The 19,170-nt window shown below is 36.8% G+C and overlaps 2 protein-coding genes across 3 annotated transcripts in view; one reads left to right on the top strand and one right to left on the bottom strand.

Annotated features, from left to right (window-relative positions):
* Nucleotides 1-1,761: 1,761 nt before the first annotated feature.
* On the bottom strand, nt 1,762-11,643 carry THAP2 (THAP domain containing 2). Its single transcript, XM_068559687.1, has 3 exons — nt 11,102-11,643; nt 5,158-5,353; nt 1,762-2,373 (listed from the first exon to the last, which is right to left on the bottom strand). The coding sequence occupies exons 1-3, from the start codon at nt 11,170-11,172 to the stop codon at nt 1,984-1,986; spliced, it is 657 nt and encodes a 218-aa protein (XP_068415788.1). The 5' UTR covers nt 11,173-11,643; the 3' UTR covers nt 1,762-1,983.
* Nucleotides 11,644-11,815: 172 nt separating this feature from the next.
* Nucleotides 11,816-19,170, top strand: part of ZFC3H1 (zinc finger C3H1-type containing) — a 46,854-nt gene continuing 39,499 nt past the window's right edge. For both annotated transcript variants that reach the window (XM_068560407.1, XM_068560406.1), the window contains exons 1-2: nt 11,816-12,675; nt 16,438-16,854. In XM_068560407.1, the coding sequence (XP_068416508.1) occupies nt 12,078-12,675; nt 16,438-16,854 (1,015 nt within the window). In that variant the 5' untranslated portion in view covers nt 11,816-12,077. The remainder of the gene's footprint in view (nt 12,676-16,437; nt 16,855-19,170) is intronic.

Below are 19,170 nucleotides of genomic sequence, written 5' to 3'. Positions count from 1 at the left end.
TCTAAGTAACTTTGCCAAAAGCTTGTTGTATTTTATGATGCTTTATTTTTGTGATTTAAAAAATGTTATATTAAGATATCAGGGTATTATTGTAGATGGGAATCAGCCTGCATTAGTGTTTTGTTTTGTACTGGGGAGGGGCGGTGAACCACATGAGAGTTTATACTTGGGAAACATAGTTTATGTTTAAATGATTATTTGCCCAACTTATTTTGAGGTATAAAATAGAAATGGTCAGTAACTGTTTGCTGATGTTTATGTTTCAAACCATATAAAGTTAGTTGAAAACATGTAATGACAATTCCAAGGAGCTACATCCAATATTAAAAATAACATGACTTAAAAAAAAAAAAGATAACATGACTAACAAGGTTTACATTATACACAAAAGAATTTTCATAAATATTTATTTTAAGTGCCTGATGATAACTAAAAGGGACGTTTCCTACCTTTGCCTTTGTGCATCTAGTTGCTTGGAAGGCATTCCTTATTAAAAGAAAGGGTGGTAATAATGTAAAAAGACTTTTTGCTAGGATCTCAGCACATGTTATAAAAAAATTTTTTTATCACCAAGTAGCCATTACCTTATGGGAAGGATTTACAGTAATATGTGATTATGTATATGCTACTTTCATATGGCGGTGTCAGAAGCTCAAATCAGGCCTGGGTAACCTGATTGTACATTAATAAATTTTTACATGATTTGACCAAAGCTGTTTGAAGGAAAGCGTTCTTATTAAACATTTATCTGGTAAAATAAGGCAAACCCTTTAATTGTTCAAGTGGAAGCTATAAGAATAGTTCTGATATTCTATTTTGTAAAATAATTAGCACTTGCATAGCTTTATCAGAGACACATGTATTTTTATAGAGATCTACATTCCATTTCCCTTATGCAGTATGGTTGCTCTATTTGACTCTCACTAAAAGAGGAGATAAAAAGCAAGCTGATGTGTAAGATAAATTGACTTTATTTTAGGTTATAAGTTGTAAAGATATAATATGGTAAGTACTTTTCTATAATTCGATTCTATTGTGGGTTTATGGAAAAAAAAGAAAGCTTAAGAATTTTGGTATCAACACACATGGGGACAGAGGGAGTATTCCTAACATGGAACTGTGTAGCATGTTTGCCTATTAATGTATCAGTTTTGAAATCGAAAATGTAATATTTTTATTATGAGAATAAATGTGGTATACATTTATCATTTTGATTAAAGTAAAAGCTAGATCTCAATCTCTGTTATTTCCTAACATATTTTCTTAGAAGGTGAATATAATCAGCTACCTGTTTTTAGTAGTCTGAATTACTTGGATGATGCAAGGGTACTTCACATTTGAAAATACTATTTTCAAAATATTTTACAAGCTATTGCAAAAGCTAATTTTGTTATGAGGGAGGCCATGATTAGCTCAGTTTTACTGATAAAAAGATATGAAAAGTTTAAATAAAAGAACTTGCCCTGTACTTAAAGTTTTTTCCTACAATTTTTCCCAATCACAGTGCCAATAATAATAATTTAATTAATACAAAATCCTGCAGTTTTAAAGTTTTATTTCATGTTGGTTAACTCCTACTAGGCAAATTACTTAGAATGTAATATCCCAACTTTGGTACAGGAAAAAAATTTTTTATAATATAAATTAAAAACATTACTTGTGATAGACTGTTCTTTAAAAGAAGTTTAAAAAGACAAAAACACAAAACACTTTATAAACATACAATTTCCTAGAAGAAAATTTAAGTACATAATTCTCACATAAGGCACTTCCATTCTCATTCAAATAAGTTTCATAAGAAGTTCTCCATTTTTTTTTGTAATCAAATCTTCATAAATAAATTATGCAGTAATGTTGTTACTTCAGGTAAAACTTTATTAAATACCCAATTTTGGAATAATTTCCTTAAATATCTTTACCTTTGAACAGAATGAAGTTCAAGCATCAAATCCTAATTGAAGGTTCTTTTAGTCTGTTTTGGATTTAGAGAATTGGTAACGTTTTACCTTGTTGATCTTGTTCAAGAATCTTGAAATCTTCCAAAGGAAGACTGTTTAAGGCAGTTGGTAAAATGTGTTCTGATGTGCCCTTAAGTAATATATTATTTGCTTCTAGATTCTTCACCAAGCACGTGGCTTTGATCCATCTTCGAGTTGCTCTGCGTTCTTTCTGTAGGCAAGTTTTCATTTTCCTTCTTAAACTTGCTATTTCCTTTTCCAGTTTAATTATCCTCTTTTTTGCTTCCATAGGATTCCTAAAGGCATAACTGTGTTCAAGTAGTACTTGCTGACTACTAATGTTTGATTTTAAATTAGATGGTCCGTCTGGAGTACAACTGCTGTTTTTCTTCAGAAGATTCCTTGACTTGAGTTTCTGAGCAGAATAAAATTAGAAGGTTGAACATAAATTATGGAATATCACAAATAAGTAAATTTTGTTTTGGATAACAGTATTTAAACTGCTCTTTTAAAAACTTATTTTAAAAATCTGATAGGAAACATCAGCAGTCCATCTCATGTAGTCATGGATTCAAGTTTCTCAACTGGTTGAATTAACTACAGCCACCTATTTCTTTTTGTCTTTTCTCTCCAGAGAGATAAAAGCATTGGTCTGGAAATAGAGAATGGACTTCCTAGGTCTCTTCCAAATTATTGAATATGATTCTGTAGAGACTTAAAAAAATTCTTTGCAATATTCTAAGGCCCATATAGAATGCATTTAGACATTTGGTTAATTTGTGATACTGATTTGATCTCTCTTTTAGGTAAATACTATCCTCTCAATTTGATTAACATTTCAAACCTGTGGTCCTACTTAATACAAACATATTCCAAAGTATCAAGCTCCTGAATAGATTTACCTATTAATTATGCACAGTTATATCTTATTGATACATTCAAGGTTTTAAAATCTGGCTAGAAACTTTCTTCCCAGATCAGAAACCTGAGGACCCTTTTTTCCCTTTATCTCTTTCATTCAATTAGTCATCAAGTCCTATTAATTCTACCTCCTAAATATCTGTATCACAAATCCTCTCCTCTCCATCATTCTTTTTTTTCACTCTCTTCATTTCTTTTTTTTTTTTTTAAAGGTTTTTATTTTTATTTATTTATTTTGCAACATTGTGCGGCATGTGGGATCTTCCCCGACCAGGGATCAAATCCACGCCCCCTGCAGTGGAATCGCGGCATCTTAACCACTGAACCACCAGGGAAGTCCCTCCTCTCCATCATTCTTAATGCTACTACCCATATCAGGCCCATATCATTCATGTCTGGCTTGAATATATTAAAAACTTCTTTATTGATCTCTGGCTCATTTTGATCCTCACTAGTCTATTTTCTGCCACAGAATAATTTTCTAACAGATTTGATGATTTAATACTGGCTAAATTCTTCTTTACCTCCCTATTATCTAAAGAAAAAAAATTATCTTTACATGGCATACTGTACCATTTAGGATCTCACCCCATTCTGCCATTCACCATCTTTTAAAAAATTAATTAATTAATAAATTAATTTTTGGCTGCGTTGGGTCTTCATTGCTGTGTATGGGCTTTCTCTAGTTGCGGTGAGCGGGGGTTACTCTTTGTTGCAGTGCGCGGGCTTCTCATTGCGGTGGCTTCTCTTGTTGCGGAGCACAGGCTCTAGGCGTGCGGGCTTCAGTAATTGTGGCATGCGGGCTCTAGAGCACAGCCTCAGTAGTTGTGGCACACGGGTTTAGTTGCTCCACAGCATGTGGGATCTTCCCAGACCAAGGCTCGAACCCGTGTCCCCTGCATTGGCAGGCAGGCGGGTTCTTAACCACTGCACCACCAGGGAAGTGCTGCCATTCACCATCTTAATTTTTACTCCAATAATATTAAACCACTTATAGTTCCCAGATTATTTGATTAATTTCATAGCTTTGTGTCTTTCATTCATTCAACAAACATTTATTGAAACACAGGAATTCATTTATGAATTCCTGGGGACACAACAGTGAACAAGTAAGATAAATATGGTTCCTGTCTTCATGAAACCTACAACTGGCATTCCTTCTGTCTAGGGGAACTGGCAGGGACTCTTTTTTGATCTGTATATTCCCAGCATCTAACTTGGATTTTGACATAATGTAAAGTTTAGTAAACATCTGTTGAATGAACAAATGATCAAAATGTCAAAACAAGGTATACTTCAAATTCAATAAATATATGAGTGTGTACTATATACCAGGCACTATTTGAGGTTCTGAGGATTCAGAAATGAAATGCTTGCCCTCCTGGAGCTTTTCTAGTATCTGTGATAATTGGTTTACCACAATCTCCTCTCCCTTCTCTTCCATTCAGATAGTAACTCATGTAGATTTACAAATTTAACTGTCAAAAATAACTCAAGAAAAGCAGTGATTTTTCCTCTCTGAGAGGAAAAGATGTCTATCCTCCTTTCAAAGCTAAACACTTTTTGTTCATTCCACCCCTTCTGAACCTTTCAGTGACCCTGTCTTTCTCATCTAGCTTTTTCCCCTCTGATCAGATCTTCCCTAACTAGATAAAACATTGTTTTAATACATTCATACTATACCTTAAATTTCTCCTTCCTTTTAAATATCACTTGCTAACACTTATTTTCCATTCACTCCTCAACTCATTATCTTTTGTTCTCATCATGCTATTGCAGCTGCGCTGTGCAAAGTCAAGAACCCTCTGCTACGTTCCAAACTCCAAGCTCAAGCCCAGCCGAAATGCCTGAGCTCTATGAGGTTTTCTGTTATGCCTCCCTCTGAACTTATATTCTTTGGTGTAACTCTGGTATTCTTTGGGTGTGCTGCCCTGAAAGCACTTAACACACATTATTTGCATATAATCTTAAAATCACAGCAGAGTGATGCTGGAGGTTTCATTACGATTTCTCAGTTTTACCAATGGGTCAATTATTGATAATAGTTAACAATGACGTAAAATTCCAATATAATAAAACAGTTTAGGTTGGGGAAAGAATATTGGAGTCAGGAGCGCTGAGCACTAATTCTAGCCTGTATCTTCACCGCAGTTTTGCAGTTTTCTTGAGGCACAGCATTATATATGAATTTCAATATATTCTTAATTGTTCCATGTTACAAACAAAAAGGGATGGATTCTAAAAATGGTTAAAATGGCGTAAAAGTAGTATTACTTACCATGGACTTTATGTGGGTACAAAAATCAAAAATGGTTGGAACAGCATCCATTTTAAGTCGTCTAGTTTGTCCTGTTAGGTCAAAGCAGGAGGCTTCAAAGTGCTTTGAACAAAGAAAAGTATGTTTTCCTGGCACAAAATTTTTGCGCCTAACCAGGCGAACCCATTCTTTTCTTCTTTTAGGATCCAAAGGAAACCTTTAAAAAAAAAAAAGGCAACTCAACTTCCAACTATCACACTTCTGGTTGTACCTAAATGGTTAAAAGAAATTTTGAAAGGTAACAATTTAAAATGTCTTCCATTTACATAAAAATTTAAAAATTTCCAGTATCCAGATACTGGAACAGAAACCAATTCATGCTCATTTTTGTAAGTTGTAAAAAAGTTAATAAAAAACTAACTTAAGTGGTTTAATTTTTCAGGGTTTTAAAAAGAGACCTTTCTTCCCAAACTAGTCCTTAACAAGGGCAGTAAAATAAACAAGACTAAACTGATCTACATCAAATTTATGTAGATCCATTATAAGCAGGAGTAATTTCACAGTGCTTTGATCTGCTGCTCATGTACGTGGTCAAGACAAAGCAGATCATCTACAGATTAAATTTTATCAAGACAGATTCTGGTATTCCTTCCTCTGTGTTCATTATGATACTTACTACATTGCTTTGTAATTTTCCATTTTAATAAATTTCCAGTGAAATCAAAGATTACAAGTTTCTTGAGGACATGGATCATTTTATCTTTTTATCTATCTTTAACACTTACGTAGTGCCTTGCAAACAGCTGGGACTCAACAAAAATTTGCTTAATTAATATAAATACAGAATATATGAATTTATAATTCACTATATTACTTCCATGAAGTTAAACTGCATATATTTTTTAAAAATGACCTCTTAAGCTATGTAGTACAGTAGAAGGCATAATTAATTACTACAAAAAGTAAAATGCTGATGACAAGCCCAGCAGGAATGTTTTTCCTTTTATATTTATTTCAGATATAAAATATACTGATATGCACCCAGTGTACACCTGTTAAGGAAGAGAAAATTGTAAGGGACTAAAAGTTCGAATGGTAACTGTGTTGACTGACTTGCAAATAGAGAAATCAACATTCACATGTAATAAGTTTGAACTGAACTCTTCTTTAGTTTGACTACCTTATCCTTTAAGTATTAATTATGAACTCACTAGTACCTAAAAAGAACCATTAAATTTATGTTAGAAGATCATGTGGCTCAAAAGCCCCCAACTGAAGCTTCATTAGGTAACAGCTTTGGCTGTGTCAGATATACTAGGCTTGCTCAAATTACCAGCAGGGAGGGCCACAGAGGTGAAGGCCCAGACTTACTTAGACACCCTGCCATCTCATGTCCCCTCCCCCACTGCCCCAAACACACCCTCACCTGAGGATAACATTTGTGTGTCACTCTGCAGTTCACATGTTTTCATATATGTACGTTTTTTTGCATTTCACTAGAAATACAAGTCTCTCTAATGGAGACTTTATCTACTTGGCCTGGCTCTCACCTCTTAATAATAATGTATTCTCATCTCAAAGCTCTCTGTTCCAATATTTAGTGATCTGAAAATGTTTCCTGAGGACTAAGCTAAAAATTAAGCTTTAGTTTATGAGCAAACTTCTTCTTCCTGGGACCTCAAGAACAAATAAGTACTATCAGTACTATTGTATTAGCATTTGTATAAGACTCTTCAGATATGCGAAGACTTTCTTTCAAACATTATCTTTCACCCCCTCCCCTTTTAGCTCTTTTTTAAACTAAAAAAATGTTCTAAATTATAAAACCAACATCTCCAACTGGACCTTAACGTGATCAAATTCTACTTCTTTCTTTTAAGACTCAGTTTAGGAATCCCACGTTCCTAACAAGTTTTTTTATGATCAGAAGAGTTGGTTAGATGTTCCTATATCATAGAGCACTAATATAACTGTATTCTAATTGTTTACTTTTCTATTTCCACCACTAGATCACAGGTTTCTCCTGGTTAGGAGCTGTTTTTTCACTACTTTTTCCTGTTAGTAAGCATTCAATGAACTTTTTGAGTGAATCAATGAATATACAAAGTAATGGAGTTAGTTTTGGCATTACTAAATAATCTTTAGATGATATGCGTTGAAATAAAATAAGAATAATCAATAATTTTATATTTGATTTTAGATAATGTTTTATACAGTATTAACCTTAATCATGTTTTTGCACGTGTTGTTTGGATTTTTCTCAGCAAATTCAAAGGGTGGAAGAAGCAGCCCATAAGCTGGATTTAAGTAATAATAAATCATGCAAATATTAATTAAAAAAAATTAACGTGGTGTTAATAGATGGATATATTCTTGTTTACACAATAACAGAACCAGGCTTTCAGAGACATTAGATGTTTTGGAAAGTCACTCAGTATTTTAACAATGCTATTTTGCTTGGGTCTTTAATAGCTGAATGCCTCTTACATTCCAAGCACTGTCCTAGGCACTGAAGACATAGTGGTAAACAAAATTGATCTACCTTTATGATATCTACCTTCTATGTGGGTATACTGTAATGGCGAAGGTAGAGAATCAAATAGCTTGATGTAGTAGAAAAGAGTGGCTGAGAATAGTCTTTGTAATCAAACCAGGTATCAATTCCAGCTCCTTCACGTAATAGCTGGGTGACTTTAAGAATGTTGTTTAACCTTTATCATCCATAAAGTGGAGTAATAACGGTACCTAGTGTGGTTCTAGGGATTAAATGAGACATTGTGAGTAAATGCTTAGCCCAATGCATAGTACGTGGTAAATACTAAATAAATGCTGTTTATTATTATTATAAAAGTAATTACAAGTGTCATGAGTTTATAAAAGGGTAAGTACAGGATTGCATGGAACCATAAAACAGGAAGAGCTAATCTCGTCAAGAGGCCTTAAGACAGTACGAATTAGCTAGGGAAATTAGAATGGTAGTAGTGAAGAGTGTTAAAGAGTATCTTGGGGACAGGAAGAGTGTTATGACAAGAAACGAAGATGGAGGACTTTCCAAGTTAAAGAGTAATTTTTAACTTTATCCAAAATGGCATTGGTAAGCCATTAAGAGGCCTAATTTAGAGCTGTGAACAGAAAATGTTTTAACTGGTTGTTAAACACAGCCATTATTAAAAATTAAATTATGTAAGTTTGCATTTAAATAAATTAAAAACAAAGGTAATAAGTACTAAAAACCCATCACTTCCTAATTATTTTACTGTTGTCTATACTCTTCAGGTTACTTATGTCTGTTACACCTGTATGGAATAAATGCTATAGAATAGGGTAGTATTGCACATTTCTTCCCAACTCCATGATCAGTGATGTCATATTGGTAGCTTATAACCAGTTATGGTGGGAGTATTTATATCATGGAAATTGGACAAACACTACAAATCAGGGCTTTCCCCCTCTCCTGGAAATCCTGTTGTTAAAAATTTAGCAACACACTATTGATTATAGAAGAGCAGTTAGGAGTGCATGAATGGAAGCAGTGAACCAGTTAAAAGGTTGTTGTAATAATCCAACTGAGAGGGAATGGTGAGAAGTCAAGAGAGGATGACCTCCCAGTTTCTGGGTGGATGGTGTTTCCATTTACTGAGAAAGGGAAAATGGGAAGTGGTGTAGGTTTGGGGGAAGGGCAAGTTCAGTAGTACAGTTTTAGTATGCTGAATGTGAGGAACTGAAGAGACCAGCGAAATAACTGAGACACTTTACCGATAGGTCTAAAACTCATTAGAGAGAGTTGGACCAGAGGTACTGATTTGGGAGGCATTAACAGGTAAATGTTAACCAAGACCACAGGAACGGTTGCAATCCTTTTGATAAGAGTGGGAAGACCTTGGTTAGGGGGTGGAGTGGCAGAGGAGACTGAAGTTAGGCCAAAAAAGTAAGATGAAAATCACAAAATTAGTGTCAAATAATTCAAAGTAGAGAGTATTTCAAGGAGGAAATGATCACATGCCGTGAAAAAAGGACGTTGGAGTGACAACTTATGTTAGCAAGAACAGTTTCAAAAGATTATTATTGGCGACACTTAGACTGGAATGGGCTAAGAGATAAGAAAAATGGTGACAGTAAGTTTAGGCAATATAAGCTGTACATGGGGGAAAAGAAGTCTACCAATGTCCTAGGAAAGGAGTGAATAGTGTTAATTATGAAATAGGGATTAATTTTATTATAATGTTATTTTAAGACCTAAACTTCTGGGGTTACACATGAAAATGTTAATTTCATAGCAAACAAACAGTCAAACACGGAAAGGAGGTATGTACATTAGTGTACCACCGTGCATCTCCTAAACATTCATTATTGGTACCTTGAATCCTCCCTCCCCCTATCTTCCAAATCAAATGACCATATATGGTAGTTTCTCCTCAAACATTTCTCAAGTCTGTCCACTTCTTTCCATCTCTACTGTCAGTATCACTGTAGTCTAGGCCACTGGGTGGATTCTCCGTTGCTTTACTACAGGTTCCTAACTTTTTTCTCTATCAACGCTCACCTCTTCTAATCTAGTGCTGATTGTGCCAGCAACAGAAGTACATTTAGTTCAGTTGACGCTGTAGCAGGATATCCCTGTGAAATAGTAGGTGCATTAACATTCTGTAATAAGCTCCTGTCAAATTCATCTCTTGCTGATGCTTGACCAGCACTTTAAGTAACACTGTAATTCTTTGCACTGCAGCCTGAGGGCTTTTTAATATACAAATCAATTCACGCCATTCTTTTTAAGCCCTCCATGGCTTCTCAAGTACTCATTGGATAAAACAGAAAATCCTTAAAGTATCGTACAGGACCAAATCTATGTCATCTTCTGGTCTCATCTGAAATTTCACATCCTTTGAGAAGTGTTCTTTGACTTTCCAAGGCTAAGTTAGAGACCCTGAAGGTCTCTTCTTTGGCCCTTGACCACAATTATTTATGTTGGTCTTTCTCATTCCAACTCCAGGAAGGTTAAGACTTTTCTGGATCCCTAGCACCATGTCGGGCAAATAAGAGCTTGGTACACATTTGATGGATGAATGAATAAAGCACTACATTTGCATGAAGTAGACGAAAAACAGAAACACCACAAGTATTTTTTTTTTAAGTGGTAACTTTTAATAAGTGGGTACATTTTGTCAGAATGAAGTAGGGATAAAGGTCAAGGATATCATTTTCTACATTCTAAGATCTTATTAAGTTGTGAGGTATATAAAATCAGAACTGTTTGTACTTAACTTTTTGAATGCTTCTTTTCTTCAGGCATATGGCAGGCACTTGCAGAGAAGGTAAACATTTACCAAGTACTTATTATGTTTCATGTAGGGTTCAAAGCGCTTTCCAGAGTTCTGATTTGACAGAAATAAAGAATTTTGATTGCTCTTCCAACAAACGAAGGCAAAACATAACCTGGGTTCTTTTTATACTACTCTGTTCTAGTGAGACTAGAAAGCTTATCTTTTCCACTTTCATTAACATCGCTTAATTCCACGGCTACTAATGATGATGACTCAATTCCTCCGCAGAGTTACTGTGCGTGACTATTTGAAATTTAAATGCTTCCCATGTCAACCCAGCTAGTGAGAATTGACTCATTATACGGGAACGAACACAGCAGGCTTTTTAGGTGATTGCTGACTCGAAAAGGCAGATCTCGCTTCCTGTTATGGCGTCACTAATATCAAAACCTGGTCTAATACACAGGGAGTAAAAGAGTAGAAACTTGGCCCTCTTTTACAAAGTGAGTAAACCTTCCCCGAAGGGAGCGAAAAATTGGACAGATTTGAGAAACACACACAAAGGGCAAAAATGATGCGTCCCTGCTACTAGCTAGCTAGCTAGCGAAGTTATTAGAATTAGTAGAATCCTGTTCTTTCCACACAAGCGATACCCAGTCTAGGAACTCCCGTTTCCGTCACCCCCCACTCCCTGCCCAGGTTACCTGTGGAAGCTGATGTTAATGTGCTTGTTGTAGGTAGTAGCACAACCCGCCGCGGCGCAATTGGTCGGCATTTCCCTTTCGCCCTCATTCGGCGCTGTCTTAAGCCTAATCTGAGGCGCGGGCTGCTACGCTTCCTTCGGGAAGAGAGTGGGCAAGCGAGGCTGGGGAAGGGCCCACCCAGCTAAGCTGCGGGAGCTAGGTGGGAAGAAATGGTGTACGCTTCTGTGCGGGGAGGGGGGTGTCAGCCTTCCCTTTCTCTTTATTAATATGGCGGACTTGAGCCACAGGAGCCGACAGTCCTGGAGCTCCAATCCCCTTCGTTTGCCTTCACCAACATGGCGGACGCACCCCGTCCTCTCCCTGCCTCCCAAAAGGGAGTGGGACGACTGCTTCTCTTCAGCAGCTGTCCTCCGAGCAATTAAAAAAAAGACGTGTGTCCCTCCCATCCCCCCATTACTCTGAAACTCTCGCGGCCGAGATTAAGAACGGGCCCGCCTACCCCGCCACGCACCAGAAACCCCAAAGCAGCCTCTGGAGTGGGGATGGGCCTCAGACTGGAAGGACAAACCCTAAGCGAGAGGCAAAAAAAAAAAAAAAAAAAAAAAAAGACTACAACTCCCAGTGAGAATCGCGTTGTCCTAATTATTATCGCGTGAACTGGTAGCCTTGTTTCCTGTGTGCCGTAGGAAGTGACGTCCCAAGCAGAGTCACTTCCAGGGCTCTTTTCTCGCGAGGCGGAAGAGTCCCGATCGCGGAGGAGCAAGGGGGCGCTAGGCCACGGAAGTGGGTTGCGACGGTCCGGCGAGAAAGAGCTGGGGTGCGGGGAAGTTGGGGAGCAGAGCCCGCTAGGTGAGCAAGTAGGGTAAGGCCGCACCGACCGGGTCCGTTGAGAAAGAAGGAAACTGAGCAGGCAGGCAGTTGACGGGCGGATCCCCGGACAGAGCGCTAAGGTTGTGTGGAAGGCGCTGCTCCCGGGATGGCGACCGCAGATACTCCGGCCCCGGCCCCCAGTGGCCTCTCGCCCAAGGAAGAAGGGGAGCTCGAAGATGGGGAGATCAGCGACGACGATAACAACAGCCAGGTACGGAGCCGGAGCAGCAGCAGCAGCAGTGGCGGCGGGCTGTTACCGTACCCGCGGCGAAGGCCTCCTCACCCGGCCCGGGGAGGTGGATCCGGCGGAGGCGGTGGCTCCTCCTCGTCATCGTCCTCTTCTCAGCAGCAGCTGAGGAATTTTTCACGCTCGCGGCACGTGTCGGAGCGGGGCCACCTCAGGGGACACAGCAGCTACCGACCCAAAGAGCCGTTCCGGTCTCATCCGCCCTCCGTGCGGATGCCTTCGAGCTCACTGTCCGAAAGCAGCCCCCGGCCGTCCTTTTGGGAACGGAGCCACATCGCCTTGGACCGTTTCCGTTTTCGAGGCAGGCCTTACCGGGGTGGGAGTCGCTGGAGTCGGGGGCGAGGAGGGGGTGAGCGAGGAGGCAAGCCGGGGGGCAGACCTCCTCTGGGAGGAGGAGCGGGATCCGGATTCGGCGGCAGTCAGAGCTGGCGAGAGCCCTCTCCACCTCGTAAGAGTTGTATCCTTAACGTGGCGGTCTGCCCTGGGTGTGTCACTGAAGTTCCCTTTAGCGTCTTATCAGGTCTGTGAGATGAGTAACTTTTCGGAACCGTCAGAACCGCTTATTTTCACTGTGTCAATATACTTAACGTAGGCGGTTCTTTGGTAATCCCCACCCATGTGTCAGACTGTAGCGTTATTTCTTAAAAGTGCTTTATTGGGTGTATTGCTTTTTAACATGAGCGTGTTATGGATGGGGGCCAAACTAGTGGAATCTCAGGCAGTGTAAAATCAGATGTCAGGATAGGAAGGGGACCAGAAATGTAGGTTTAGGTAAGAAGTAGGAGCTTCTGGTGCTAGTGCTCTGAAAAAACTTCTACAATCAAAAGTTGGGTTAGGAGCACTCCAGGATTGTTTCAGAAAAAAATCACGTAGGTATTTAATTTTTGAAAAGAGGGATGCTCTTTCAATAAAGTTAGAAAACCTCTGCCCAAGATAATTTTTTTAACCAAGGATTTGTTAGTTGTCAATTCTGAGCCTAAAAACAGAAAGGCTATTCAAGTACAAATAATGTAAATTTTTTAAGAACACGAAGGTGTAACTTCTAATTTGTGTTGGAGAGGCAAATGTAAATAATTATAGTTCAGTGTAAAAAGTTCAAATTGAGGTACGTAAAAAGTACTATGGGAGCTTAAAGTTTCTTCTTAGTTTATTTTATATTAGAGAAGGAAGTGGTACGTGGACTTGCCTACCTCCTGCCTTTGCCTTCTTTCTGTCCATTCATTCAGTACCTCTACCACATACCTTCATTAATTGTTAATCTTATATGTTCGTATTAATGAGCAGGCACATGATGTTGTGAAACAAGTATGGGAAAATATCCAGTCTGATTTCTGTAGTAACTTATCAGAAATGAACTTTCTTGCTGTTTTTCTTTTCACAGATGCTGCACTTAAGGATGATTGTTTTGATCTTCTGCTCATTGTTTTCCTTGTGAAGTATCACTAATCCATCCTAGAGGTGGTATTCTTTATAAGAATTTGTGAAGGAAAACATAGCTCCCAGCCACTTTTGTGTAATGTGAGCAAACAAAATTTGTAATACAAAATTTTGTTGATTCAAATTCCTTTAATACCATGATTGTACTAAGTTTAATTCATATTTCCACTGTATGATTGTAATAATGACATTTTACAAATATTGCATTAAGAAAGAATAAGGGTTATTCTGTGACTCACTTCCATAATCTAGAAGTGAAGTAGCATGAGTGCAGGTGGGTTTTTGTTTTTTAAAACTTTTTTTTTTTCTGTAATAATTAAGGTATGCTAGATGCAGCTTTAAAGAAATAGAATAAACCATGATTCTATTTAGATTCTATTCTATTTAGATTCATATTCTATTAGGATATTAGATTCTATCAGAATCTAATAAACCAAATAGATTCTATTGCAGTAGTTATTTTCATTCTCATTCATTTTTTTTTCTTTTTTTTTTCTTCTATTTCATTTTTTTTTTCTCTCATTCATTTTTAATTTTCCTTAGAGACACTTTGTCAATCAATCTTAGCATATGTCTCCTTTGGATGGCTGCTGTTTTAAACTTTCAAATCTGATCAGAGCTAACATAATGAGACCAGTGTCTCATCAGTAGAAAGTCATTCCATTTTCACCTGCAGTTGTAAAGGTTGGCAGTTCTTTTTTTAAACCAGGTTTCAGTTAGAAATTGCATCTTGACCAATTTCAAATTAAATCTTTTAAGTGCTGGTTTCATCCTAGCTGTTCTGTATAGACAGAAGTAGGAGATTTCATTTAGCCTTGAAGGAGGTTAATTAGTCATAACTCAGTTGCTTCTCATTTTTCTGTCCTTTAGTTATTTTATTTTTTTGTTAGTATATTGAATCTTTTCCCTTTATGAATGTTTCCAAGGACTCTAGTCATATTTTTTTTTAAGTTACTGTAGCTACATTGGAAAAGTGAGATGTAAATGCAGATAGTTACATAGTTTATGTACAGAGAGTATGTAATGGTGGGGTGGGGGAGCAAGTAATTACCCGACTTCACATAGTGGGTGGCATTTTAATTGGGGTCAATTTGAAGAACAGAAGAACCTAGACACAAAGCTATGCATAAATTGTGATAAACATGGAAGAGTTGAGATTGGAAAGGAATCATGAAAGCATTATATGCCATTATAAGGATTTTGGACTCTATTCTTAGATTAAAACAAGGAATGAGATCTGATCAGATTTGTGTTCTAGAAAGATTAGTCTACCAATAGGATGGAGGATGGCTTGTGGGAGATAGAACCCTAGATGGCTATCACCAGCCAAAACTGTGGGAGTGCATTAGAACGCTCAAAATTGAAAGAGAGAGACTAAGTAGAGCTCACTGGCGAGCACCATTTTTGCAGGAGTTGGAAGAGAAAGGAGTCATGAAGACTTACAGGCAAAAAAAAAAAAAAAAAAAAAGGAAACAAGGGGAGAGTAGAGTTATGGAAGCCAAGAGAGAAGTAGTTTACAGTGTTTAATGCTGCAGAGAAGTCAGGGTGGATAAACTCAGCCAGCAGAAGCCAGATTCCATTTGGTGGAGGAGTAAGACAGGTAATGAGAAACTAGTATTGTTTCAAGAAACTGGGCTCTGAAGAGGAGATCAGAAAACCAGATTTACTAGAACAGTTTTGCTGCAGAACTGTTAAAGATTTTCAGTTGTAGTGCTCATTTAGTTTCTAAAATATTTGGTGGTAATTCCCATTCTTAAATTGGTCATTAGGGAAGTTTAAAAATCTTTCTAGATTGCTTGTCCCCTAAGTTGTTACACAGAGAAGAAACTATTTAGGGAACTGTAATGTTATATCGTAGCCAATTTAATGATCTATAAATGACATATTGTATTAAAACCAGGGTAAAGTACTTGTCTTTTGTTAATGTCTAGGCTGGAGAAGTGAGGTGGAACAGTTCTCATATGTATGAATTAATTTGAATAAAAATTGTAGTTTGGAACTTTGTAGCCATTTCCAACCAAGAAGTTAAGTTTTATGTATTACTATGATAGAGAAGAAAAAAAAACAAAAGTAATTGGTTTTAGATATCCTTTTCTTCAGGGGAAAATTAGTTTAGAAGATACATTTTGAATACAACTTAAGTTTTTTTTTTATTATTTAACTGCCTTCATTGTCTTAGTTGTATATATGTTGGATGTTAGTATACTTGGTGAGCTCTACAATTGTTATCTGTTAGGTTTTTAATACAGTGTTTCTTATTCATAACTTAGTCTTAACTATTAATTGTCAGTGTTCATTTTTTATCTCTTTTTAAAAATTTGAGACATGACAAGAAACTAATTAAAAAGAAGAAACATTTTCTTCTGATTATCTGAAGTGTAAATTATCCACATCTGTGACAAACCTTTCAGTTTCTCCTCTCTTCCTTCAGAAAGGACTCTCTAACATCCAGCTCATTATGGGCTTTCCTGATAACCTGCAGAAGGAAGGATGCTATAACCTAACTAGGTGTAATACCTGTGGATACAACAGGTAATAAGTGACACTAGTGATTTTGTAAGTGGACTATTTATATGCATACTTGTTAATTTTGAAGTATGGGCACATAATGAAAGTGGGCATTAGCAGCACATATGTTAAATGGCATTTAGTAATTTTAAAATATCAATTCATCTTCCTTGAAAAACATGAAAAAGGGAGACAATTCATCTATAGCCTAATGTGTTTTTGTTAAATTAACCGGAAAATTTTTGGAAACTGGTTTCCTTAATATGCTGTTCAGCTAAAAGTTTTGGAAGATCTCCATCAAGAAAACAGAATTATTCATCAAAAAGTGAAAACTGTGGGGAAGAAACTTTTGAAGATTTACTTTTGAAGTATAAGCAAATACAGTTGGAACTAGAGTGCATCAATAAGGATGAAAAACTAGCTTTGAGTAGCAAAGAGGAGAATGTGCAAGAAGATCCTAAAACACTGAACTTTGAGGACCAAACAAGCACTGATAATGTCAGTATTATAAAGGACTCAAGTAAAGAAGTAGCTCCTGAGGAGAAAACACAGGTCAAAACTTTTCAGGCATTTGAATTAAAACCACTCAGGCAAAAATTGACTTTACCAGGAGATAAGAACCGGTTGAAAAAAGTTAAAGATGGAACAAAACAGCTTTCCCTGAAATCTGACACTACTGAATCTAGTCAAGGTAATGGAATTTAAAATTTCAATTAGTGATGATATTCTTTTTCCTCTAAAGGGGTAACTAGTTATTTTGGTAGTGTACTTCATTGAAATGATTATGGTGTTTTATCTGTGAATTCTTTTTGCACTTTCTACGTAGATAGTCGTATTGTTGGGTGACGACAAGTTTTGTTTCATTCTGATCTTTCACCACTTTTGGCCTTAAGTGCTGGTCAGGACTAATAATACAGTTTTTAACATAAGTGGTAGTGGGCACCTTTGTTCCCTAACTTACGGGGGATACTTTTGCCATTTACTTTTAGATATGATGTTGGCTAAGTTTTTTGTAAGAGTCCTTTATTGGGTAAAGGAGGTGTTCACCCCCACCCCAACCCCCGTTCCTTGTTTGAAATTTTCAGCATGAATGGATGTTGAAGTTTGTCAAATCTTTTTTCTTCATTTATGGAGAAGAGCATCTAATTTTTCTCCTTTAATTTGTTAGTGTAATGGATTATATTAATTGATTTTTGTAGTGTTAAACCACCCTTGTATGATTGGGATAAATCCAGTTAGTTCATAATATATCATTTTTATACATCATGGATTTGGTTTGTTAATTTTTTCTTTTCCTCTTTTTTATGAACGTATGATTTATATACAGTAAAAATTTACCCATTTAACTGTATAGTTCTTTGAGTTTTGGCATATGCAAGCAGTTGGGTAACCATTGCCAGCCATCACTATTATAGAACAGTTTCATTAACTCCCACCGATTTCCTCATGCCACCAACCCTACTTGGTAACCACTGGTCTGTTTTCTGACCCTATAATTTTGCCTTGTCCAGAATGTCATATAAATGGAGTCTTGTAGAACATTGCCTTTTAACCCTAGCTTCTTTCCCTTAGCATAGTGTATTTGAGATTGATCCATGTGGTTGCATATGTCAGTAGTTCATTCTGTTTTATTGTTGAATGTCCCATTGTATGACTATGCTACAGTTTGTTTATCCATTTCCCATTTCAGGGACATTTGGTTCTTCCAGTTTGGGGCAGTTACAAAACCTTCATAGATAAAGGTTTGCTAATGTTTTGTTTAGGATTTTTCACGTAGGTTCATAGTCTGTAGTTTTGTTCCTTCTTCTTCCTTACAAGTTTTAGTATAAGGTTATGATGCTCAGAATGCGTTGGGGAGTGGTTTCCTCTTTGTTCTCTGGGATAGTTTTAAGGTTGGAATCATTCCTGGGATATTTGGTAGATCTTGCTGGTAAAATTATCTGGGCCAGCCAGCATGGCTTTTTTTCTGGGAAGGTTTTAAACTACTGACTGTTTAGGTTTTCTATTTCTGGTTAAGGCAGTTTAGGTAAACAATTTTTCTTGTAATGTGCTCGTTTCCTGTAAGTTGTACAGTTTATACTAAGTTATTCTGAAGAATCTTACCTTTTTATTATCCGCAGCAGTTATTAATTGTGTCTCCCATCATCTTTTAAAAATTTCCCCAGAAATAAGTCCACAGCTTTTAAAACTCATTAATTTTTAGCCTCTCTACTATTAACATCATTTGGGGCTATGAAACTTCTACTTAAGCTGCATCTCAGTTTGTCATTTGTAAATTTTTTTCATTCAGTTCTAAGTATTTTCTAATTTTTGTTATTCTTTGGCCTGTAGGCTGTTTAGAAGTGTGTTTCTTAACTTCCAAAACACGTAGGTTTTTTAGGTGTGTTTTTTGTCATTGAATTCTAAGTCAATCACATTGTCAGAGAATGAGATCTATATGGTAGCAATCTTTTGAAATATTTGCAGAGACTTGCTTTATTGTCTAGTATGTGATTGATTTTTGTAACTGTTCTTTGTGTGTTTGAAAGGAATGTTTGGATTGTTAGATCAAGCTTTTATGTTCATATCTTCCTTCTAAGATATGAACATTTTTTGATCTGCTTGATCTGTCAATTGCTGAGAGGCTTGCTAAAATCTGCCAGTATGGTAGTGGATTTCTAGTTTTCAGTTTTTGCTTTAAATACTTTGAGGCTGGGGAATTGACTTATTATTCTCATTATTATGTAGTGATCTCTATCTCTAGTAATGTTTTTGCCTAAAAGACTATTTTGTCTCATGTTAATAGCCACACCATCTTTCTCTTGATAAGTATATATGCTTTGTATACCACTTTCCATCCTTTCAGTCTTTCTGTATCTTCATGTCCCTAATGTTACTTGTACATTGTATGGAGCTGGATTTCATTTGTACTTTAACCTGACAATCTTTGTCTTTTAACAAGAACATATAGTTTGTTCACATTTTTTCATGATTACTGATATTTGTATTTATTTCCTTTTGTTCTTTT

This window comes from Eschrichtius robustus, chromosome 13, assembly GCF_028021215.1.
Source record: "Eschrichtius robustus isolate mEscRob2 chromosome 13, mEscRob2.pri, whole genome shotgun sequence".
NCBI classification, from domain to species: Eukaryota; Metazoa; Chordata; class Mammalia; order Artiodactyla; family Eschrichtiidae; genus Eschrichtius; species Eschrichtius robustus.
Note: the sequence above shows the minus strand (reverse complement) of the source record. Positions and strands in the feature narration are given on the sequence as shown.

Coding starts and splice junctions, on each gene's coding strand:
- THAP2 (XM_068559687.1), bottom strand. CDS start 11,172: ATGCCGACCAATTGCGCCGCGGCGGGTTGTGCTACTACCTACAACAAG. Junction 5,354..11,101: donor ATTAACATCAGCTTCCACAG/GTAACCTGGGCA, acceptor TTTTTTTTAAAG/GTTTCCTTTGGATCCTAAAA. Junction 2,374..5,157: donor GTACCCACATAAAGTCCATG/GTAAGTAATACT, acceptor TATTCTGCTCAG/AAACTCAAGTCAAGGAATCT.